Source organism: Austrofundulus limnaeus, unplaced genomic scaffold (genome assembly GCF_001266775.1).
Source record: "Austrofundulus limnaeus strain Quisiro unplaced genomic scaffold, Austrofundulus_limnaeus-1.0 Scaffold66, whole genome shotgun sequence".
Lineage (NCBI taxonomy): Eukaryota > Metazoa > Chordata > Actinopteri > Cyprinodontiformes > Rivulidae > Austrofundulus > Austrofundulus limnaeus.
The window spans coordinates 870,190-894,166 of record NW_013952468.1 but is presented as its reverse complement, the minus strand read 5'-3'; the positions used below and the strand labels follow the sequence as shown (position 1 = coordinate 894,166).

Here is a 23,977-nt window from a genome sequence, read left to right as displayed (position 1 = left end):
TGTTATAACCATGTTATAATGTCTTTCTAACTATGTTATAATTGTGTTTTTATCTATGTTATAACCATGTTAGAACATTTATAACCATGTTTTAACCATGTTCATAACCAAGTTATAACAATGTTATAACTGGGTTTCTAACATGTTATAACAGTGTTTCTAACCATGCTATAACTATGTTATAACCATGTTATAACGTGTTTCTAACTATGTTATAACTGTGTTTCTAACTGTGTTTTAACCATGTTATAATACGTTTCTAATCATGTTATAACTTTGTTAACCATGTTATAACCATGTTAACTGTGTTTCTAACATTTTATAACGGTGTTTCTAACATGTTAAAACTGTTTTTAACCATGTTTTTTAACCACGTTATAACCATGTTATAATGTCTTTCTAACTATGTTACAATCATGTTTTTAACTATGTTATAACCATGTTATAACTGTGTTYCTGAMATGTTATAACTGTGCTTCTAATCAYGTTATAACTTTGTTTTTAACCATGTTATAACCATGTTATAACCACATTATAATGGATTAGTAAAGATAATGTTTGCTTCTGAAGATGAGTAAAAGATAGTCACCTTTTTCTGATGCAGGAGCTAAATCAATGAAACTTCGACATCTCTCACCTTAGAGAAAAACAGAAAAACAAATAACGTCATGACAGGACTAATTTCTAATGATGGTAGATGTTCAGGAAATCAMGAGTTTATGAAACATTCCTATTACTTAAATGATGTTTTAAAAGCTGAGTCCTAAATGTTGTCACTGTTTCTGTCCAGGTGTGTCTGACAACTTGAGCTGAAAGTGTGATCCTGTAAATCCTCACAGCAACAACAACAAACATCAAAGTTCACAACCTCAGAAAATGAATAAACTCCACACTGAATATGAGGCATATGCAGGCACACGYTTCTGATCTCTCATTCTGTGTCACCAGATGTTGTGAAAAAGAAAAAAAAAATCAGTGTACTGTAAAACCAATCAGGCCGCTCAAAGATGGAAGCATCTACTGAGAGCCTGGGTCAGTTTACCAAACAGGATAGACAACAAATGACCCCTGACCCCCTGGATTCCTGCACAAATGACAACCTCCTTCTGTCATCTGGCGGCTGCTGGGTCCTGTCACAGGATTTGTTGTAAATGGAGCTCTTTAATCAGGTGGAAGGAGGGCGGCAACAGCTGTTTTGAGGAAAAACTCATCAAGACACGAGTTACATAATCTTCATTAAGTCAGGCTGTTCAGTCGCTTCTGCGAACAACATTCACAGTTTCTGTCTGGAAAGAATCCGGTTCTGTTCAGAGTTCAGACATTTAAAGCCTTCTGTTAATGAGTTCATTCAGAACATTTGAAATGCAGATGTTTGTTCTGCACCTTATTATAAAGGGTTAAAAAAAACAGCACAAGTGGAAAAAAGGCTGAACATTACCACCAACATAAATGTGTCAAAATTTAGACGAGCGTTGAAAGGAAGGTAAACAAAACTGAAATTAAATAACATATTTTCATTTTGTCAGAAAGGACAATCTCTTTTCTGTCAGGATGAAGAATATTACAAGAAAAGCTCAAATCTTTATTCCGAGAAATGAAAATAATACAAATGCAAACGTAGAGGCTGCAAAGTAGCCTTCCACAGCCTGGAATATAAAAATGTGATGCTTTGATATACATTTATCTCCCAACATTGATAAGCACAAACTTGTTTTTGCATTTGCATGTGTCTGTCTGTGTTAGCAACATATCTCATGAACATAATCTAATGAAACTTGCAGAATGCAATCATCAACTAAAATTGATTTACATCTGGCGTCAACCAGATTCAAGATGGTTGTAATGACCATTACATCAAATTTATTAGAGTAGTAGCTGAAACTGATCCACAGCACATTCAACACAGATTGGGCCAGAACTGTTTAAATGTTACCATTAACCATTTGGAGTCAATTGTCTGTCTGTTAGCAAAAATATCTCATGAACCACTGCTTGGATATTTTGCAAACAGACAGCAAATATTCACTAGTCTTACCTTTACAACTGAATAACTTTTGGAGCTAGTCCAATTCAAGATGGCTGTCACAGCCAACTGAGTGTAGAAAACACAAAAAGGACTATAATTCAGTTAATTTTACAAAAACTGAGCTGAAATTCAGCGTGATAGTAGCTSAGAGTCATTCAGAACACACAGCAGATGTGGCGGTGTTAAATTACACAATGTCAATTTAATACTGTTATTTTTTTGTGCAAGTATTTATAAATTGAAATAAATTAATTTACACACACTCACACACACACACACACACACACACACAAACATACAAACACAGCTGCAATTTAAAGCTTTAAAGTCTGATCTCAGCAGGAAGGATGTGACCTCAGACATTTACAATCCTGTTCTAAGCAAAATCAGACAAACAGAAGAAGTCACAGTTAAAAGTATGAAATNCACACACACACACACACACACACACGAACACACACCTGGCCTTACTTTCATCGTGGATGTTCTCCTCGCAGGAAAACCAGATCCCAGTGTGGAACTGTCGGAACAGGAACCGGTCGTCCCCGGTCTCCCAGCTGTAAACCACTTTGTTGGGGTCCGTCTCGTTCACCCCGTAGTCTATGCAGTGGTGGGTCCTCAGCTTGCTGCACTTRGGCTTGGGGACCCTCTGGGTCCCCACGCACCAGTACGTCGTGATGAAGGCGGTCACGGCGAAGAACAGGGCGAAGAAGTTCAGGGTGACCGACAGCAGGGTCCTGGTCTTCATGGTCAGAGCTCAGGGCTGAACGGTCAAAGAAGAGACAAGGGAGGAGGATGAGAGCTGCTTCACTGCCAAACACACCAGGTGAGCCCAGGTGAGTGAATCCATTTGGCATCCCTCGGTTTTTTTAACCCCATCCAAGAGAAATCAAATCACTCCATCTAACCCCCGCACGCTCCTCCACGAGCCTCCAGCTGCGTCACGTTGTCAGAGGATTTGATGCTCGTTTGCATTAGGAGTGGGATTTTCTTCAGCTGCCGTCGTCATCAGGACGTTTCATTCCCTCTGACCGTCAAATGTGAGGAGATTATCAGCCTGGATGTGGCTGAAGTTACCACTGAAAATAACCTTCAATTAGACTCATCTGCCTGCAGACCAGCTGCACTTAAAGGCAATTATTAAGTTATGAACAGAGAAGACAAAAAAGCAGTGTTTCTAATCTGAAATGTGTTTTATTCTGAATCTAAAAATATAAATGATTTAAACCAACATGTAAAGACTGTTTAAAGAGTGAATGAGGTCAAACCAGGATAAACCAGCCATCTACACGACTGTGAAAACTCATAAAGCAGGTCAGCTCTGTCCACTAAAGAAGCTCCAAATGATGAAGACAAATCTGCTGCAGGTTCTTCACTTCAGCACAACGAAGACGAGAATAGACATTTATTACATTAGCAACAGTCGTGAGGAATTGAATTTTATATTATTATTCATTATTTTAAAATTATAAAGAAAATCAATGTAAACCAGAAACAGTAAATGTGGCATTTTGGGTGTTGATTTAACACTGTTGAGCGAGGATTTGACATTGTTTAGTGTTAATAGTGTTAATTTAACACCGTCGTATCTGCTGTGAAGGTTGTTATAAACAGATGAAATTTGTTGAAGTAAATAAAACAAAGTACTATTAGGGTTGGTCCATAATCTCCCACCTTAAGAAGTGTTTTGTGTGTTTAAATGATCCGCTGGCTGTTGCCAACAGCTGACAGGAGTCATCCAGAGTATCAGTGGACACCAGTGACTTGGCAACAGTCACTGCTTGTGACGTCTGTGAGGATGGTCAAAGGTTGTCTCCTGAGTTTGTGGCAATAATAAGAAGTTAATCCCCGCAGTTTGATGGCGGCTGCAGTGTTGGGTAACGAATACGTCCGCAGAGCCTGGAAGAGGAAAAGCACTCATCTGCAGTGAAGCGATGCACACAGCACGCACTGCATGGAAACTATTTTTATAAGAGTCTTAAAATAATGTGAGACTCGTCCACATGATATGTTGAAACATATTTGGTCATCACTGACCCAAACTTTCTTTTGTTACTAAAAGATAACCTGATTTAAGAGGTGTGGGGTTATGCAAAATCATTTTTTTTAGCTTTATATCATGTTATAATGTCATTCTCTCATAAAAAAATAAAACTAATTCATGCAAGTTTGAGAAATCCTTTAATCTCCTGTGGCCATGTGGAGCTGCCTAAACACTTGCTGGTACAAAGCTCCGCCTATTTACTCAAAGCTCCTCCCTTCAGTCTGCCCCACAAAGCATCTCTCCTTCGAAGCGTTGTTGTAAAAACGTGCTGAAGTGGGAGTGTCAGAAATGGTAGGAGGTTCTTAAAGAGACAGAGGCTAAAATCTAGACGTTTAGATAGACTTTGATGCAAATTTAATTTMTTTTTGATATATACAGCATTTTCACCTGAAGGTAACACAGTTAATTGATTGTGGTATACAATTAAACTTTGTGCCTGGAAAACACATATCAACCCCACACTCCCCTTCAAAAGCAGTTTTTATACGTCTGTCAGATTTATGAGGATGTTTTTGTTTATAGGTTTTCAGGTTTCTTCATAGGAAGCATTTTGTTTAGATTCTAGCTTGACCTCTGTCTTTATTTAATCACATTTTAAACCWACAAAACATCTGCCAGAAAAAAACAACTCTTAGAGGAACCAATTGTTGCTGACAGAACATCATTTATGAAGTTATCTTTTCAGTGACTTTTCCTTTGCTTTTTGGCATTTTCATTTTTTTAATTGGTATTTCAGGTTTACCTTTTATAAGTTTCTATCAATGTCACCATTTTGATAAGACTTTCTGAACRTCAGCTGATTCCTTCTTGATAGAAGCTAACGAGGCAACGCATTTACTTGCAGCATTGGCTRTGAGACAGGAAGTAAAACAATCAGGATTTGGACAATCCTAATCTCATACTGTAGCACGGACAGCTGCAGCTTTCTCATGCACCAAGAAGGCCAAGCATGTAAAACCAGAAATTAAACAAAGATACATTTATTTTGTCTTTAGATCACATCATATCTATGTACAGTGCCGCCTCTAATCCCATGTAACGGTTCTGCTGTGAACTGCAAACACGTGTGGCTTTAGATGCAGCTTGTTGTGTTGTGCACAAGTATCCRTGTCAAAAGAGATTAAAAGCTGGTGCGTGGCATCTTTTGATTTCCCCTTCAATGCATCTAAAGCATATGTGGCTTCAGAGCGGAACATGGTGAGGCCTAAGCTTTTGAAAGACACAGAACTCATTTGTATTTCAGCGGCAACTTCTGCTTAAAGCTGATAAGAGTAGAATTTGCCTCTTAACACATAGCCCCTGAGGATTAGGCTTTATAATCTGGCATCCACTGATCCTCGAAATCATACTGTCTGCTCTGAAATCAGCTTACAGTGACAGTAGATGTTGAGTGAGTGGTTTTATGATTGCACTTGTGAGCTTTACATCAGCAGGGATGAATGAGAAAAAAAAAAGACAATTGTTTGGGGAGGGCTTCAAACGGGTGTGCCACCTACTGCTGTGACAACACGCTGCGTGCAATCGTTCATCTTTCTAATATTAGTAAACAGATGAAACATGTGAGCTAACAGATGCCTGGGGACAAAGTTTTGATTGGATACCAATACAAACGTCAACCGAGTCGGTTTCTATGGAAAGCCAGAGCCGCCAAATCTACGTGACATTATGCATCAATTTGACAAGTAAATGACGCGTAAACAACGCGTTGTTGATGCGTAAAATACGTGTTAAATTTTTGACGCATCATTTACACGAAAACGACGCGTTGTTGACGCGTCATTTACGTGTCAAATTGACGTGTAATGCCATGTAGATTTGTCGGCACTGGCTTTCCATCGATTGCAGCTCATGTTGGTGCACGCATCAGGTACGACCTGTGAACACTGAAGGAGCTCCTTGGTGTGTTAATTCATAAAATGTGTCAGAAATCTTATTGAAATAAATAAAATCTCAAGAAGCATTTCATTTTTTTGAAGGAATGAATATTACTTATTACTTATGAGATGCATCAGGACAATATTACTTATTATGCTAACGTTTTAAACGAAGAATTCTKCTGTTGGGCAAAACAGCATTAGCAGTGAGAATATGTGTTGCGAATGACTGTCAGCTACTAAGTTTTATTTGTTTTACGTATTATTTATACATGTCCAAAATAAAGCCWTATCAAACAGAAAATAGTATCTGGTGCAAGGACAGATAAGTTTCATGCTGGAAGGGCTTTATGAAGAACCAGCCAATCAGATGACACTTGCTTTTGCACTGTTTTGCTCTGTATTAAAGTTAAGATTACAAAGACACTTGGGCAGTGATCGGGTGCAAAGTACCAGATGGTCAACAGGTCCAGATGAAACTATAGAATGTCTTATACAGTCCCAAGATAAAAATAGACATTAATGCCTGGTTGAGGACAAAAAAAAAAAGACTTTGTCCCAGTTGAGCAGATGTGATTTTGTCCTCAGAACGTGGATCTTCATTTTTCATTGACAGAGTTTTTCGTAGAAAAAGTTGGAAGTATAATCCTTGAAGAAGCTCACTGTTAAACAAACCGATTAACAAGTCCCCAGCGTCCAGTCCGATTAGACATTTGAGCATTTAGAGTTTCTACTATAATTTATTCATGACAAAAAAATCTAAACATTTCATCTTTAGCTATAGACAAAGCAAACACAAATACAGGCATCTTATTTCACAGCAGCTTCAATCCAGTCCGACACAACAGACACACACACAGAAGGACAAACAAGGAACTAATGGAAATATTATTAGTCTAATCATAGAGTCAGAGGTAAGAACCAGTATAAAACAGCAGAATTTCATATTGCTCACATGCACACAGTCTACTGCCTCAGATTCTGCATAAATAAATCCTTAATGACAAAARTGTTACTAGTTTTATTTTCATGACTGCACCATCCCTGACCCTTTTCATTTTACTTCACTTCTTCTGCACTTTGGAAACATCACAAGTCAAGGCAAACGACAGTAAAGATGGATCAAGCACATACATTAGACTGGGCGTATGGCTTCTTTACAAAAAATATATATATGGGAAATGTTGTTGGATCCTAGAAGGTTGTGCTCCTTTCCTGCAGTGGAATGGCTCTACGTGGAGCTGGAAACAGCCAGCTTCTTCAAGTGATCCATGAAGACTTGTAAGCTGACATCATCGGTCAGGATGGGAGCTCCTGTCTCCTACAATAACAAAGAATACAATGAAAATACAAGAACTAAGGTTAAATAAAATAACTGGTTCTCAAATAAATGTGTTCATAACTGGTACATGGACACATTGCTACATGCAATCCTTTATTATAGCAAGGCGTGCTGCAGTTTACACAAAAGTTTATAGTTCAGTTCAATGAGTCTGGAAATAAAGAGCTAAATGCTGTTTTTAGATTTCAATCTCCCCCTTTTATAATCAAAGGTTAACTAATCCATAAACCCATGTTTGGAGACAAATATTTCAAGAAGTTAGATCTGATTGTTTTTCAAACATTTCAGGCAATTCTGGGAATTTTTTAAGTTTTTGCTTTAATACAAAGAAAAACAGGAAAAAGAACTTTGTATTTAATTTATATGTGGTTATGAAAGCTTTGAAGGTGAATCTTGATCATTTCGTTTCATTAAAAGAGATAAGAAAAAAATAAACTGACCAACTTAGCTTCATCAGATTGCAGCTAACATTACACTGAAACATAATTAGGAAGCTGAAAAATAAAAAAATCCCAAAAATGTCTGGTRCTGTACCTGTCCCCATGCATAGAGGTTGTTGTGGGTCTGCGATGGATTGACTTTGGAGAGCAGGAAGCGAGCCTGGGAGCCTCCGTGCTCCGTGTCGATGTAGCGAGGCATGGGGAAACGGGTCTGCAGGATCTCCTGAGCGTCATCCAGAGGAGCCTGWAGCAGCTGTTTGAAGTTCTCATACTCCGCCATTTCCTGGTAGCCTGCCTTTCTCCACTGGGCTATGGTCTGAAAGAAAGACAGAAGAAAAAAGGTMAATTTTAGCGTGCATCAATTTGCCTTAAGCAGAAAGAAATAAGACATTTGCTAGATAAACTGATTTTTTTAAAAAGGTGTTTAAAACTCGACAAACTGACATGTTTATGATCAGTGTCTCACCTCTCCATGGTAAATAACCAACTGGAAGAAAGTGTCCATCAGCAGGATTCGGTCCGGCAGGATGCTGCTGCTGTCCAGGAGCACCGGCTGTGGAAAACAAACCACACATTTACAACACTTCTGCATCAAAAACCTCCCGTTAGGAAAAGGCTCAGCTGCTCTGCTAGCAGTGGGATAGCAATAAGAGGAGAATGAGACTGACCTCTGGTGGTCCGTGGAAGGAATACGCGTAGAGGATAGGCTGGATCATGATCAGGGACTGGGTCAGGTCCTGTCTCACAAAGTGGTGCCTGTAATAGGACGACTCATCTGGACTGTTGTTGAACACTTGCAGGAACGGAGACCGCCGAAGGTGGAACATAAACTGTAAGTGGAGGAGAAAAGGTTTAATGATTGATGAGGTAAGTAATAAAATTACCATATGAAAAATATCCAACTAACTTTCAACAAACAAAAAGTTTGAGTAGATTTCTTTTATTTCCACTAGAGGGCAGCTTTACCTGTGGGTAGAGGGACAGGGACTCTGACAGTTTGAAGGATGTAGGATCATCTTTGTTGAACTGGCCAAACTTCTGACACTGAAATGATGKGTGGTGAAACATTGTTTAAATACTGAACATACCAAAAAACTCACAGATATTTTGGTTAACCTACTAACCCACAAAAACAAAAGACAAATTAACAAAATATGTTATATAATTATGACAATTATGTAGTGCCATTGTCTTGAGGACTGGCTGGTGCGTGGGATCGTCACTCACCAGGCGGATGAGCTGCCTGTCGAGCCAACGCAGAACATCTGGTCCCTCCTCCGACTCTGCCCGGAAAACTCCCAGTCGAGCCATGAGCACCGCGGCTGCTTCTTGGTCAAACGAGGACTCGATGTGCTGAATCTGAGACTGAGCATCCGCCCAGCTTGAGTAGTTCACAGAAAGTCAACAAAAGGCAGAGGAGAGAGGGAGAAGAAAGCAGGACGGGGGGAAAGAGGAGAAGCACAGGTGAGCATGGGTGTGGTGAGATTATGCGCTCACATGACTTGCATATCTTTACGGCTTATTCGTAGACGCAAATCTCTARTAAGAGACGGAATGTGTGGAGGTGTTAACTTCAAAGGCTGATTTTCATAGTTTGTATTYCATTATGTTAATACCTTTTCGATACAAGGAAATGGTTAATTAAGAACATAACATACTATAACACTAAATAGCAGAATGATCTGATCTGGTATTTTAATCTGTCCTGACCAACCAGACTGCATTTTGATAGCGCTGAACACAGGAGCGAATTTCCCACAGCCCAGCAGGGCATTGAACGCAACATAATCCTGCAGTGCAAACACATACAAAAAACCCTGTTAAATATGAAAAATGCTGTACAACGATGCCATTATTTTATCTTTTTATTCTTTAATGTCTCTTTAGATCTTGATATTGTAAATATTTTTACTTTTCTTTACAGCTTATATTCCAACGCCATAAGAGAACACCTAAATTCATTGTACTTGTTRCAAYAACAATAAAGATCKATTMTATTCTATTTCTACAGATGAAAATCTTCAGTCTTTACTGTGACACTGAGCTCTGTGTTTATTTTATTTCCCCAACATCAAAACTGTTATGAAAATAAGTTCACCCAGAGAGAACTCTACAAAAATGTGACTCAAATGACTCTGGGATGTGTTTCTGTCAAAGTAACAYCTTTCATGTCATTGTTTTAGTGTGTGATGTTGCTGGGTGTGTCTCTGTAGAGACCTGGCATCCAAACAAACACATCTTCAGGTATGAACTCAATCAGAACTGATCATTTGCAATCAAATCATCCAAGACAAATGTAAAATGAAGGTCTGAACTTGGCCACACGTTGTCCTTCTTAAGCAAAAAAAAAAAAAAAAAATCAGAGTCTTACTTCCGGGCGATGGTGGTGACCCGTATCCTCTTCTGTGTGTTTGAGTGCTGGTACTGGGTGATAAATTGGATCGCTCCTCGGCCGCCCTGAGGGATTGGTGCATTGTGCTACGAACACACAGAAACACAAAACAATTATTCCTCCCTTGCATGTCTTTACAAATCGCCCTTCACTGCAGGAGAAACACAACAAGCCATTGTTTGAGGAGTTTTAGTAAAAGAACGGCATTATTCTCACAGCTAATGTTTTCTTTGCTGCCATTCTAAATTATGCTCTCAGCATGACTTTGTAATCGTGTCATCTAAAAAAAGCAAACAATAAAAWAAATAAAAACTTATTTTACCTGATTCACAACTTCAAAGTAAATGCCCAGAGTCGTGGAGGGGTTGAGACTGCACACTTTCCACTGGCTTGTGCCACCGACACCCATCTCCTACACAAAACACAGAAGACATTGTGGTGAATGCCAGTTAATGGATAGCTCTCAGGTTACATTCATGGTGTAAGGAATCTGAATTCCTCAGTGTTACATGTGGTAGGGACTTACATTCTCAGAAACACAGGCACCCTTTGAGTGGAGTGAAACACAGGGTCCAATGGCCCCGCAAACCTTCAGCTCTCTGGAGGTCTACAAAGACAAAATCTCTCATTAACCTTTAAAAAATAAATTTATCAAAGATTTAAATTTATATTGCACTTTTGACTGGGAACAGTGACATTTTTTTTTTACCTTGACCTCTAAGACACCTCCAAACGCCATCCGGAAGTCTCCATTGTAGTCCTTACTAAAGACTCTCTGGAAGGTTTGTTTGAACAGAGAGGTGTTGAAAGAGTCTCCCATCACGATGTGTCCCCTGAAACATAAAACACGACATTACTTAGCTATACCTACGAAGAAAAACAAACACTTGATGATGAAAGAGCGAGTGCTAGCGTACCCTGTGACATTAGACAAACACTTCATCTCCAGCAGCCCAGTCTGGTCGAGAGCGCAGGCATAGATGTCAACACTGTGGCCATTTGCTGCAGACCGGTTGGCCAAGCCTTCAAAGAACTGTGGAAAACCAATAAATAAATAAATAAATAAATAAGTAAATATAAAAAAGGAGAAAAGACATGAAATACATTCATCACAGAATACTCATGAAGTTGATATATTTGCAACACAAATACAAGTATATGGATTTAAACAGCATTTTGTGAATTTGTCACCTTTGTGGCCTTCTTCAAATGCCTTGCATTGTCCTTCTGGATGTCATGCCAGGAGCGGATGGGGGTTTTCAGCTCGTCTCCCACCACCATGCCTGGTCCCTGGGTGGGTGGCCCGCCAATGAAAAGCATCACACGAGCCCCTGTGTTGGGGAATGTCCCCTGAGGAAAAGACAGAGGGAGTTAGCTTTCAGTGGTCCCATTATACGAGATCAGTGCACCTTAAATGTTTATAGAAAAGTCTGGTCTTAATATTGTTTGACATAATGAGTTGTTTTGTGTATTGAATACATTTAAATGGTTGATAGTCAGGAATGCATTCAAATACTGTATTTATTCATGTATAATACTAGAAATTTAACCCTAAAAATCATCCATAAAATGGGGGATAGTATTATACACAGTTTATTGATAATTAGATTTTTTTGCTTTGTTAGATCAAAAAATGATGATCGTATTATACTTGAGATCGTATTATACATGAATAAATATGGTAATCAATATTTTGTGCAAAAATACAACTTCAATATAAAATTTGAAAGATGATTTTTAAACATGAGCTTTTTTATTATTCTAGTCCACTTGAAATATTTTTGTTCCATCAGTGCTGTATTCTGCACATCCGAGAAAAAAAGAACAGATTTAAATTAAGAGCATACTAATCTGTGTAAACTAATCTGTTTAAACTAAGGGCAGGTCTCAGAATCAACACTGAGAATCAAATCCAAAGTGCAAGAGTCTGAGAAGGTCCACAACAAGCTGAAACGTTTGACAAAGACATCTACAATTACAGAAACAACACGTTTACTGTATATGATAAGACTTTTTGATAAGTTCTACCCAAACAGTGATGAAAAAAAAAGAAACCAGGCGACTCTAAATGCTGAAAGCTTTTAGCAGCTTTGCTTCATGTGTAAGACTTGTGTGTGAGGTCAAATAGGTGAATCTGGAGTCACAGWAAGAACAAAAATCTGAGCACATCTCCCTTCAGCAAAGCTGGAGAGTGATACTTTGCAGTTATATAACCGCACAGATTATCAGAGAGAGAGAGCGAGAGAGAGAGGAGAGAGGATAATGATGTGGGGGGTGTAGACAGAAAGCAAACAGGAAGTACCCTTTGAACTGACAACACAAACCTACTGTTGATTATCAGGTAGTGAGTAACTTTCTGAACAGTGCCATGTGGCATGGCTGTATTAAAGAGGATAAAGTTCAAGTTACCACAGAACAACTAAAATGACCGATAATCCATTTGTGCAACAGAAGTTTCAATTTCTGTGTCCAAAACTGCTGTTTGCATGGGAGTGTYCTGACAAAGCATTTTCACTGTCATTCTCAGCATATTTGTGTTTGTACCTCCAGAAGGCCGACGGCAACAGACAGCGCGACACCAGTGGAGCGGAGAGGGCGCTTGCCCTGAGGGACAGGCCAGGGGTCTTTCTGTAGCTCTCCAAGCAAGTCTGTCAAGTTCATGTCGACTCGATGCACAGGCTGAAGGAACCTGGAGGTGAACAACCGAAGCGCTTAACACAAAAACAAACAGCAAATYGCTGCGAGCTTTTCTGAAAGGACTACTGATTGTTAAGTGGGAAGTGGTCTTGYGTATCCATACTTGCAAGAGGCAGCAGCAGCATCCTGAGGAGCCAGAGGACGACCTTGTTGTCCTGCAGCTGCTGGCTTTGTCAAACCAAGCATTTCCTGGAAAAATAGAAAAAAAAAAAAAAAAACAACAACATTAGGCCTTTTGTTTCACAGAGAACAAAACTTTTCACTATTTCCCTCTGAATGGCCTTTTCTTGGGATCCCATATTGTTTACAAACCTTCCCTGCTCTTYAAAGTGATCTGGACCAACCTGGATCTGTTTGGAGGTGAGGTCCTTGGTTCCCCTRAAGACATAGCTCTTGGCAATCCCCTCACAGCTGAGCTCATGAACCTGAACCATGCGTCCGAACGTGATGAGGCCCACCAGCGCGTTGGGTGGCAGCAGGCTCAGGGACATCTGGAGGGACTCCTTGAGAGCCTGGAGGTCCTCTTCTTCCAAACACGTGTCCACAACATACAGAAAGATGAGAGGAGTCGGGGGTCCTCGCTGTGAAGAGTCGAGAAAGAAAAGGTTAATCTGGAAGGGTTTCAAGCTTCATTTTGTAACAACAGGATGAATGACAAACATCTTATTAATAAAGTTTAATTAACATTCTTTATGCAGCACATTATGTACTTGTGTGCCATCCATTTGGCATTTACCTGGACAATGTACTCAATGGTAGAAAATTGTGGCATGAGTTCAGCTGGCTGATTCACCTCTGATATCCCTGCATAGGAGGGAGGAAACTGCACAGACACAAAAATCCAGGTTACACAACCCAATGAAGGAATGTAGACAATCCACATTAATATGAGAAGCTTAAAAGTCATTTTGACAGAACCTTTGACAGAAAAAAGGACATATTAGCACCACTGTACTTACAGGATTCCTCTGAAAGCAGAAGTTGCATGCCCATATTTTGGCTCTGAAGTCAACTTGACTGTAAAAGAATTTAAAAAATGATTGCGTTTAGCTTTCATAAGTAAAACTAAATAATATTGTAGTGTAGTATGTGTTGAACTCATAGGAACTTGGCATTTTGCAAAAAAAAGTATTAACAGTCTTAAATTTAACTATACTTTTAGATTTATTTAATTTAGTAATCCATACAATTCGTAAGTATTCAAATGATATGGAAAAAAAAGACAAAATTTCAAAATAAAAGGCTGAACAATAGCAAAAATATATGGAAACAAATAAAGAAATAGAACTTGATTTCTCAAAATAAGCTAATTCTCAGAAGTTCATGAAAACAGAATTCCTTGAGTAAAACCTGAAGTTCCTGTGGTTATTTTATTACACGAAACACCCAGAACATGGACTCAAYACTAGAATACTACCATAAATACATGTACTCATCAAAATCTCAGAAACATCCTCTTTTCATCAAAAGGTCAATGTTAAAACTCCCTGCGTTCAACACTCATTCTGTGTTTCCCTGTTTGGACAATGTAAAAGTAATTTTTCAGGGTTTCTTAGATTTCCTGAGAACCCTAAATTAAAAGATAAAAAGTACTGGTATTTCCCACAGTGCAGACATGTGAAACTCTGTAACACTCACCACAGTGGGTTGAGCACAGCTTTGCAGTTTGCCCGGCTGCACACAACTGGCTCATACTGAACAGGTGGCAGATTCGGTCTTTCCTTTAGAGGTGTAAAGAGGCAAGAGACTGGAACGACTAGTCTAGTGGCCTCCAGACGGCTGGAGGGCCAAAGGTTCCAGCTGAATCGCACCCCATCTCTGTCCTCATTCTGTTGGATGAACTCCTGGTAGGTCGACATCACTGATCTTCAGCAGAAAAACACAAGTTAAACACACCTCAGTGAGGCAATCAGTCCAGTAGAAGAACTCAGTACAACTGCTGTGATTCCAGTAATCCAAACTCTGTCGCTTCAAACTTTCTGTGGTTCTGTCTCCATTCACTCTACATGCTCTTGTCTTCCAACTACAGTGAACATCCTCTATATACTTGTGATCCTTCCTTTTTTGTGCTAATTTAAGACTTGAACCTCCGAAAGCCTGACGCACGCATACGCCGTCAGAAAACCTGCTCAGCAAGTTTCTATGACGAGAGCAATGAAAAGAATTCCCAAAATGAATAAGTAGGTGTGCCCAAACCTTTGATTAGTACTATTTATTTTAGGCTGTCCATGCATTGCTATGTCCTATTGAAACATTAGTGACGCCCTTTGCAAAKCATCACTTAGTAACTTCAGCAACCATGACAGTTTTAAAACGGAACCACAAAATTAGCAAATTTCAGAAGCATTTCAAAAGCAAAACATCTGCAAAGACTTGGAACTTTTACAAACATCACTAATAAGCCAAAAGTCAAAGACAGCCTAAACAATTTTTAAAGTTATGGCTGCTTATCATTTATAAACACAGGGTAAAAAGCTGTAGTTATCTTAAAATATGATTAAATTTCTGAAAATACATTTCAAGGCCCCACACTTGTTTCACAACCCATAGCGGGGTCCTGACTTCAACTTTAGGAACAGGAGGTCTAAACTACTGTAGGCTAGTGAATAAACAATGTGACAGCAAAGCATGCACATTGTAATTTTATTTCTAATTATTATCAGTGAAGGTGGAAGGTTTCAAGTTGCAATCACTATGTAAGTAGAAGCTTGAGTTTAGACGGCTAAAGGCTTGGAACAGTTTTTGAAAAAAAAAAAAAAAATAAAAACTAACAAACCTCCACTACAGCAAGATGTTAAACTCTGTTTTTGATTGTTCAGCAAAAAGGTATGAACGCATAAACGTTGATGACGTTTGATGACGAAAAACAGAAATACTCTATGAGCGGATTAGATGTTCATTGTACAATTACATTGCACAACATTAAAAAAAAGTCAAAAAGGTGATCTAGAATTTAAAAATTTACAATGTAATCTATATGTGCTCACTTTGTCAAAACTGATAATCTGAACACATCAGAAACTTATTTTAACTTCTGGACTACATGTCAACATGACCCTTTTTCTCTGGTTGATATATTTGTCACTTTTCAGTCTGACTCTAAACAAAATCAGAACTTGAACAAAAATATTAACACTGATGTCTTATAGTACAATTTAATAAAAAGAGTATTATTGGCGTTATTTGGCAATAATAGTACATTTATTCACTATGTTGCCAAATTAATTAATTAAACAACAAATCTTTCAGCTGTAATACAACCCTTCTTACACTCTCAACTTATGTAAACTAATATATTGTGAAATGTGCAAACATAAAAACAAAACCTTTACTTTGCACTGGGGAAAGTACAGGGGAACACAAACAAAGTTCCTGCTCTGGGATAAAAGTAAACCCTTGGATATACTCGGTCAATAATACAAACTACAAGCCACGTACATCAACCCTGATAAGAGAGCAAAGGGTTGTTCTCTCTGACTCTGTTCTSATCGGTCTGGACTCATTCATCTGAACTCGGTTGTTCTATGCATTCAACCTTAAATGATGTTTTAATTATTGACATATTATCAACAAAATATTACAACTCTCCTTGCTGTTTCGGCTGCCGAACACACCACCTTGAACTGCGGCTGAGCCAGGCTAGCGGAATGTAGCATTAACCCACTTCCTGTGCCTTTCTGGAAGCTAAAAAAAAAATGGGCGACCTACTATTTCGACAAAAATTAAGCCGAGTTCTTACCTTTTATATCAAGTCGGCTTCAAGACTAGACCGCAGGTAAACAGACTGTTGTGTTGGAGATGAATTACAGCATTTGGAGGTTAAAAACAGACGGATGTAGATGGCAGAAAGGCGTCGGTGAAGGAATCACTCCTGTCAGCCGGCCGGTTCTTCACTTTACTAGAGCGACGTGTTACTCAGAGCTCACGAGATTCCTATTGGCTCTGTCTTCCTTGACGTCACACTAGCGCACTACGGAAATAATGGTAATGACTTCTGGGAAATGTAGTTTAATATTCGCATACGTGGAAATTCCTCTTTACATCATGATAGCATGCACACAAGAGGGCAGGGGTATTATTATTTTGCTTTTTTATTATAGTTTTTGTTTCCTTATTGGTAATAATTGTGTTCATTTTAATTAAATTTTCAAAAATGATCATCCACAACTGATGCATGCACATCTACAATTATGTCTTTAGACTGCACAGTTGATTTTAGAAAATATTAAAACTGATAACTCAGTTATTTAACAGATGAAGTAATATTTGATAACTATTCCTATAAGTGCTAAACATTGCATTAGAATTTAATACAGAAACTCATGAACTTTTTGAAGTTCTGTCATGACGAGTTTGAATGAAACTTGCTGGAAATAATAGGTGTTACTGTTACAATCGTGAGATTATTGCAACTTTTAGAAAGTAATTGAGTTAAAATAATGTATCTCACATTAGGAAACTGGTTTTATTTTAATTATTACTAAAAAAACTGCATTCGAACTGAGCTCTAGATGTCGCTGCAGCAAATGTGTATTTTTGTTGAGAGGCAAACCTCTGGAGGGAGAGATCAGGCAGAAAGGAGGAGAGAAAGGCAGAGCKGTTTCCTCTGGTTCTGCTGTGCTCAGAACACTCTTCCTGTCTCTCCCAGCTCCGAGCACCAGGTGTGTCTTTTGCTGAAGCTTTCCCCACTTCCCAACTGGATTTGGAGTCTGGATGAAGACCGCGCCTCTCCTCGGCTGCACGCGCTACCTCCGGCTCTGAGGATGATGCAGTGATACAGAAAGCGCAGCATCCTCTCTCCTCCGCCGCTCTCAGCCAACACCGGCACCGTCAGCTGTTGCTCTACGGCAGAGTGGAGGAGTGGAGAGCTACAGAAAGGCCGAACTATGCCACCGGTTTCCGAGCGGTAACCGATTTCCGTCCTTAAAGCCGACAGGGGAAGCGGATGCGAGCAGAGCTCGGTGCCGAACCTCCAAGTTATTTTCAGCCCGTCTGTCGGTGCCGGAGGAGCTGTGCCAATGGAAAAGGCAACTCCGCCGCCCCAGCCCCAGCTCCAGCTGTCCATAGCGAAGACCGAAAGTCCAGCAGAGGACATCTCYGGTCTGAGCGACGAGGAGCTGCTGAAGTGGACCAAACAGGACCTGGTGCGCCGGCTGAGGCGCTCCGAGGCCGACAAGATGAGCGTGATCCTGGACCACGGGAATCTCATCCGAGAGGTCAACCGCAGCCTCCAGCTGCACCTGAACGAGATCAGGGGGCTGAAGGTGAGGGGCGCGCGCACACTGAGGAAGGATGAGATCATAGGTTTGGAGCGCACCTGAGAGCGCGCACGGTGCCAGGAATGCTCGGTGTGAGATGATAGAAGTTTATTTTTGCCTTTATGTAGGCCTAAAGCAAACCTGCAGGCAGAAATTTGCCTCGTCTACTTTATGAAGCTAGAAAAGGCTGCTTTTGAGCAAAATTCACAACAAGTGTTTCTCAATTCAGAGTTTGTCAAAGTGACCTTCAGCTCATTTCAGTGCAGACTTTGATTGTTAAAAAATGCTGCTCTAATGCTGAAGCTGAATAAATCTCACTTGCTCTCTCAGTCTGTCTACTGCTTTCTCTGAAAAATTCCTCAACATCAGTTGTGAGATTTTTATCTTATGCATGCTGAAATTTTCGACTTCAGATCAGTCACGCTTAATTTGAAGCTATTTAGAGTTTGTCTTTCTTTTCATAACTTTTACATTGTTCCTTTTCTAATAAGGATAATGCAGCTCGGTGTGCAGTGTTTACAGTTAAAGCTGCCTGAGGTAGCCTCGGCAGCACATTGGGATCATTTACCTCATTTGGAGACCTTGTCACCTCTACAYATCCATACGGCCTAATTACACTGAAAAAGCTGCAGGGTTTGACGGAGAGGGGAGGAGGATTTAGGGAAGAGTTAAATAGTTACTGAAGGGAAGAAGGATGTCTTTTGGAGGTGATGAAGGGCTGATTAAAACGACTCAGTGTAGCATGTGTCATCCCTTTTCTGTATAATTTTGCCACATTTCTTCTCAGACAGGATATTATTGTCCATATGCATTAAGGGGATTGTTTTCAAAAGTCCTATAAATGATCCATCATCTGTTGCCAAAGAAGATATAATGTTTTTGCTTGTGTGTGTGCATGTTCTGTTAGTAAAATATCTCATCCAACCAATAAACCCTCAAAGTAATCATTGGATTTACATCTAATTGATTAACTTTTGGAGTCAAGCTCATTCAAGATGTCCACCACAACCAAGTTTATATATAAATATCAAAAAGACTACACCTCTGCAGGTTTGAGCAAAAATCTAGTGTGTTAGCAGCTGAGCACCATCCACATCTGAACATTATGCATTGTGCAAAATTTCTGCTTAAAACTTAGTCATTGACTGTTAAAATCAATCAACACTGTCTGTTAGTAAAATATTTCATAAAGAACAAAATTYAATYTAGATTTGCTTTTTGCCAGTAATTGTYGAATAGACATGTATTTGGTGTCAACTCAATTCAAAATGGCCACTAAAATTATTCTACTTTAGTCACTTTTAAGAGATTAGGCCAGGGCTATTCAACTGGTGGCCCRTGGGCCAGATCCGGTCMACAAGTAACCAAAGTTCAGCCCACCAATTGGTTCATTCATCAAGCTCAAACCCCTGGTTTTCTAATTTAATTCCTATAAGTTCTTTTAGACATGTTAGACATGTGTGTATCTACAGAAATGTCAGAATCTTGTCTAAAAGCTGGTAAAAATTTTTTTGAACATCCAAGACATTTAAAACTACAGGAAGATAAAACTAAGATAAATAAAAATGGTTTAAAGATTTGGCAAGTCAGAGATGTCAAAACATTATGTTAAATAGGAGACATAATGTGTTATTTTTGTTTTTGATATTGTTTTGTCATCACTACTTTTATTACACAGGGGTTTTTCATGTTGTAGGCCTATTTATGAATAAATGCAGCAAAATTAGCTATTTCAAATGTGACAGGTCTTTATAATACTTGGTTTATTTACATAACGACTTTACTTGCTGGATGTTCTGCCCCTGTGCTGCTGGCCTGCATTAAMTGTGGCCCTGCRRAGCAATTTAGCTGTATAGCCCTGTATTAGGCTATATTTTGGTGTGGTAGTAGCTGAGTGTCATCCATGACACATTTTCTGAGCACTAACAGATTTCATGATTGCTCTTAACATCATTATAAGGTTGAATCAAACAGCTGTGATTTCATATCAAAGATGATTATAGATAAAAACTGACAGCAAACAGGTAGGCATTCCTTCAATGAATGCTCAATAAATGTTTAATTGTTTGTTTGGTTTGCAGTGTCATGTCCTCAAGTGTCACACAGTGTAACTCATAGTTCTCTCCCTTTTCTCAGGACGTCAACCAGAAGCTGCAGGAGGACAATCGAGAGCTGCGGGACCTGTGCTGCTTCTTAGACGACGACCGTCAGAAAGGCAAGCGTGTGTCCAGGGAGTGGCAGCGTCTCGGACGTTACAGTGCCAGCATCATGCGCAAAGAGGTGACCCTCTACCTCCAGAAGCTCAAGGAGCTGGAGCTCCGACAGGAAGAGGTGATCCGGGAAAACCAGGAGCTGAAGGAGCTCTGCCTGCTGCTGGATGAGGAGAAGGGGGTGGTGGGAGGCGGAGGAGGAGGAGTCGGGGGAAGTGGCGGTGGAGGGGTTGTAGGGATGGGGGGATGCCGTAACTCAATAGACAGCCAGAACAGCTTGCTGCTGGTGCCGGGTCAGGGGCTGCTGATGAGAGATGTAGGGGATGGGAGCAGCACCTCCAGCGCGGGGAGTGCCGACAGCTCCGATCACCCCCACCACAAGCAGGCCCACCTGGCTGCAGGAGTGGGAGGGCTTGGTAGTAGTGTGGAAAAAGGGAGTCCTGAACTTTTGCACAAACCCCGGTGTAGCAGCATTAGTGGAATAGTAGGAGTGAGTGTTGGAGACAGGGAGGTGTCCAGTCCCGAGCACCCGGCTGGGCGCCACCGAAGCACAAGCCTGGAGTATCCGTACACGCTGCCGCAGCTCTCCCGGCCCCGCTGCGGCTCCATATCGGTTCCTGACCACAGTCGAGTCATGCGGGGCCTGAGTCCAGAAAAATACGGACGGAACATAGGCCATCGTAGTCCRGAGCAGCATCCCAAGCACCACAGCTCTGATCTTGTGCTAGGCCAAAGGCATAACTACCTGGGCCACGGAGGCAGTGGAGAGCTGTATCAAAAGTACCAGAGGAGCAGCATCAGCAGTACAGGCTGCGGGAGTCCCGAGCCCCGGCACGTGCATTTAGGAACTGGAGAGCATCACGAGAAGAGCTGCATGATTCAAGGTAGCCCCGAAACCCATCGGCACCAGTACGGTATGAGTCCTGACCACGTGAAGTTTGGCAGCCCCGTGAGAGACGGGCAAAGGAGGCCGGCTGGGGATGACCTGTCACCTCATCATCGGAGCATCTATAATGGCATGAATGGTAGGTGTGTGTTTGTGGTCCTGTAATGTTTGAGTTGTAAGTCAGAGGAAAAAAAGCACCAAGAGAGACTAAATTCATCTTTTCTGCCCTCCTACAGACTCAACAAGTACACAACAAAACACGTTTTAACAACTAAAAAAGTGGATTTTGCATATGTCCCATTTAAGTCATTTTTTAGGGCTTGTATTTTTTACCAGGTATTCTTTTTAAACATAACTTTTACTTTTACATTCAAAACATAAAATTATACTTTTACTTTTTTACTTTAAAATGTGACAACTCGTCACATGTTACACATTTAAGCATGACCAAACTCATCATAAAAGGAGTTGTTTAAGCACTCTAAAAATGAAATGTTGAATTTACTTAATCAAGTTACATCAACTGGTTCCACTAAACTGAGCTGAGTAACTGTAAAGTAAATTGCTCAATTACTCAACTCAGTGGAACCAAAATCCAACACTTCATTTCTTAGAGAGCGTGGAAAAGTACTTTTACTTTCCCAGCGGTTTTATGACTTTAAAATAAATTTTTACCATTTATTTTCTGTTAAGATATTTATACATTTACTTAGTTTTAAGTGCTTTATACCTCTGATAAAAACTAATATTGAACATCTACTTGACTATATTGGACAGATACATTCCCAGCTTCGGCACCATCGACACTATGCACACGCTCTGTTCTGAGAAATTAGCCACAAACTAAACAAACATGAAAAAATGTATAGATTTAATTTTAGCTAATGTAGCATTGTTTGCATCAGTTTGTTGTTTGGCTAGCCATTAGCCTATCCTGAATGAAGACATTTAGCTCTTTCTCCACATCACCCATTTGAAAAAAGCTTATCAAGACAATGTCACCAGAGCAWTGAACAGATTCACTACACAGAAGAGATCTCAGAGGGCTGCCCTGTCTGATCTGTGAATCTTATCTTCTACAACTGTTGTATGAAAGATTTGGTTTTATTCTGGATGTGCTGCTTTATGCAACCTGGYCTCGAACCTTCAGCCTCAGGACTGACGACAGAGCTACCACTACCCCCACAAGTTTTTTTCTTTCTATAAACATTTATAAGAGATTTGTTTAACACAACTGCAGTTGTAAAATTAACAGCATCGTTGACGTTTTAAGTTCTTAAAAAATTGACTTAAAAAATGAAGAGTGAATTTTAATTTTAAAATAACACATTCAAGGTATCAGGGCTCCAAAATAATGCAATACATCGGCTCTCTTGTGAGAGAAAAACACCCACCTTCATCAGAGGATGATTAAAGGTTGAATCTTGGCTCGAGTCGTGTCCATCTCGGGCAGATCAGCAGGAGTTATGGATGTCAGAGCGGAGGCRGAAAAAAATCAAAGAACCAACTTGGTTGCTGTTTAAACACCCAGCAGTGGCTGATAATGATTTCTGGAGTCCGGGGTAAAAAGTGCTGAGTGGCTCAGAGCTCTCAGATGCTAAAGGACATATTCCTCAAGGTGAAATATCARGCTGACTTTGCAATTTGAGACTGAAATAACAAGAGGAATACAAACAGTCCATGTGGGCTCTACCTGCTGTGGTTTGTAAAGATTGATCACTTTAAAACACTCAGAATTTAGTGGAGCTGCAACCGAAAAATGTGCCTGTTTTCCCGCAATTTTGTATCAACTCATCCCCAACAGCCACAGCTGGTGAGATAGACCCTGATATTTGATTAAATTTAAATATCTAATAAATGAAGTCATTTTTACTTAAGAACATCAATATAGCAGCCTGAAAAACTAGTCTAGTAGTAAAAATGCAGTTTCATAATCTCTGTGGATTGAGCTGGATTATTGGAAGACAAGCACAACTTTGATTTAGATCGCCATTCTGTTTCTATTCTCACTGTCGGTGCACCCCGGAGCTCTAAGAGAGCTCAGTCCTGATGTAAACTGAAACCCGTGTGATGTCTGCTGAAGCCACAACACATTAAAGCCTCACAAATCCTGAACTGGAAGAAGCAGTGAGTGCACGGGGCACTCACTGGCCCTCAGGTTCAGTTGTTTGCCAACACTGGCAGAACCGTTTCGAATTGAGCTCAGACTGAAAAGCATGAACCCAGCAGCCTTTAACGAGGGCCATAAAAACTTCATCAAAGCCCGTGTCTCCCTGTGTGGAGTCATCAGAGCTTGCATCTTGTCAGAAKGGCTGCTTCTCTATAACGTGAGTACGTCCCTTCAGGGGTCTGCAGAGCTCTGACCTGAGAGGAGCTACAATGTAAAACCTCACTTGTTACATCAAGATCAAATCTACCAATCAGTGGTTGAAGATCAGAGATGCAGACAGTATCTTTTGAATTTAATAGGCCACATTGCCATTGACACATATAAACTAACAAACAGCAGGGGAATAAAATTAATGTAATAAAGTTAGACAAAGAAAAGTCAAAAAGAAGAGCAGATTTGTGATCGTGTCCATCCATCGACCCAACTGTACAGTCTTGACTTTTCTGAAAGAAGAGGGAATTTAATGCCCGTGGCCATGTCGTACACTCCACTTGCTTGGATTATCCTCTAAGCCCTTTGCACAGTATTATTTCATTTTTGATGTACTTGCATTTCTGTGTGTGTGTGTGTGTGTGTGTGTGTGTGTGTGTGTGTGTGTGTGTGTGAGTGTGTCTATGAGTGTGTGTATGAGTGTGTGT

General features: G+C 40.1%; 3 protein-coding genes across 5 annotated transcripts in view; 1 reads left to right on the top strand and 2 right to left on the bottom strand.

Moving 5' to 3' along the window:
* gsg1l (gsg1-like) overlaps window positions 1-3,059 on the bottom strand; it is a 6,263-nt gene extending 3,204 nt beyond the window's left edge. The window contains exons 1-2 of the mRNA XM_014010244.1: window positions 2,498-3,059; window positions 590-637 (exon numbers count right to left, since the gene is read on the bottom strand). Coding sequence (XP_013865698.1) covers window positions 590-637; window positions 2,498-2,774 — 325 coding nt within the window. The 5' untranslated portion in view covers window positions 2,775-3,059. The remainder of the gene's footprint in view (window positions 1-589; window positions 638-2,497) is intronic.
* A 3,262-nt stretch (window positions 3,060-6,321) lies between these two features.
* sec23b (SEC23 homolog B, coat complex II component) lies at window positions 6,322-16,717 on the bottom strand. Of its 2 annotated transcripts, XM_014010235.1 has the most exons (19): window positions 16,555-16,717; window positions 14,454-14,681; window positions 13,775-13,832; window positions 13,552-13,638; window positions 13,160-13,396; window positions 12,919-13,004; window positions 12,663-12,807; window positions 11,310-11,468; window positions 11,036-11,151; window positions 10,828-10,951; window positions 10,645-10,725; window positions 10,441-10,530; window positions 10,098-10,204; window positions 8,954-9,107; window positions 8,693-8,770; window positions 8,395-8,556; window positions 8,193-8,279; window positions 7,821-8,042; window positions 6,322-7,265 (listed from the first exon to the last, which is right to left on the bottom strand). In XM_014010235.1, the coding sequence occupies exons 2-19, from the start codon at window positions 14,672-14,674 to the stop codon at window positions 7,176-7,178; spliced, it is 2,304 nt and encodes a 767-aa protein (XP_013865689.1). In that variant the 5' UTR covers window positions 14,675-14,681; window positions 16,555-16,717; the 3' UTR covers window positions 6,322-7,175. The 2 variants fall into 2 exon arrangements, with proteins under 2 accessions (XP_013865689.1, XP_013865690.1); XM_014010236.1 differs by lacking the exon at window positions 16,555-16,717 and having other exon boundaries at window positions 14,454-14,797.
* Window positions 16,718-17,245: 528 nt separating this feature from the next.
* ccdc85al (coiled-coil domain containing 85A, like) overlaps window positions 17,246-23,977 on the top strand; it is a 25,729-nt gene continuing 18,997 nt past the window's right edge. For both annotated transcript variants that reach the window (XM_014010241.1, XM_014010240.1), the window contains exons 1-2: window positions 17,246-18,079; window positions 20,210-21,308. In XM_014010241.1, the coding sequence (XP_013865695.1) occupies window positions 17,834-18,079; window positions 20,210-21,308 (1,345 nt within the window). In that variant the 5' untranslated portion in view covers window positions 17,246-17,833. The remainder of the gene's footprint in view (window positions 18,080-20,209; window positions 21,309-23,977) is intronic.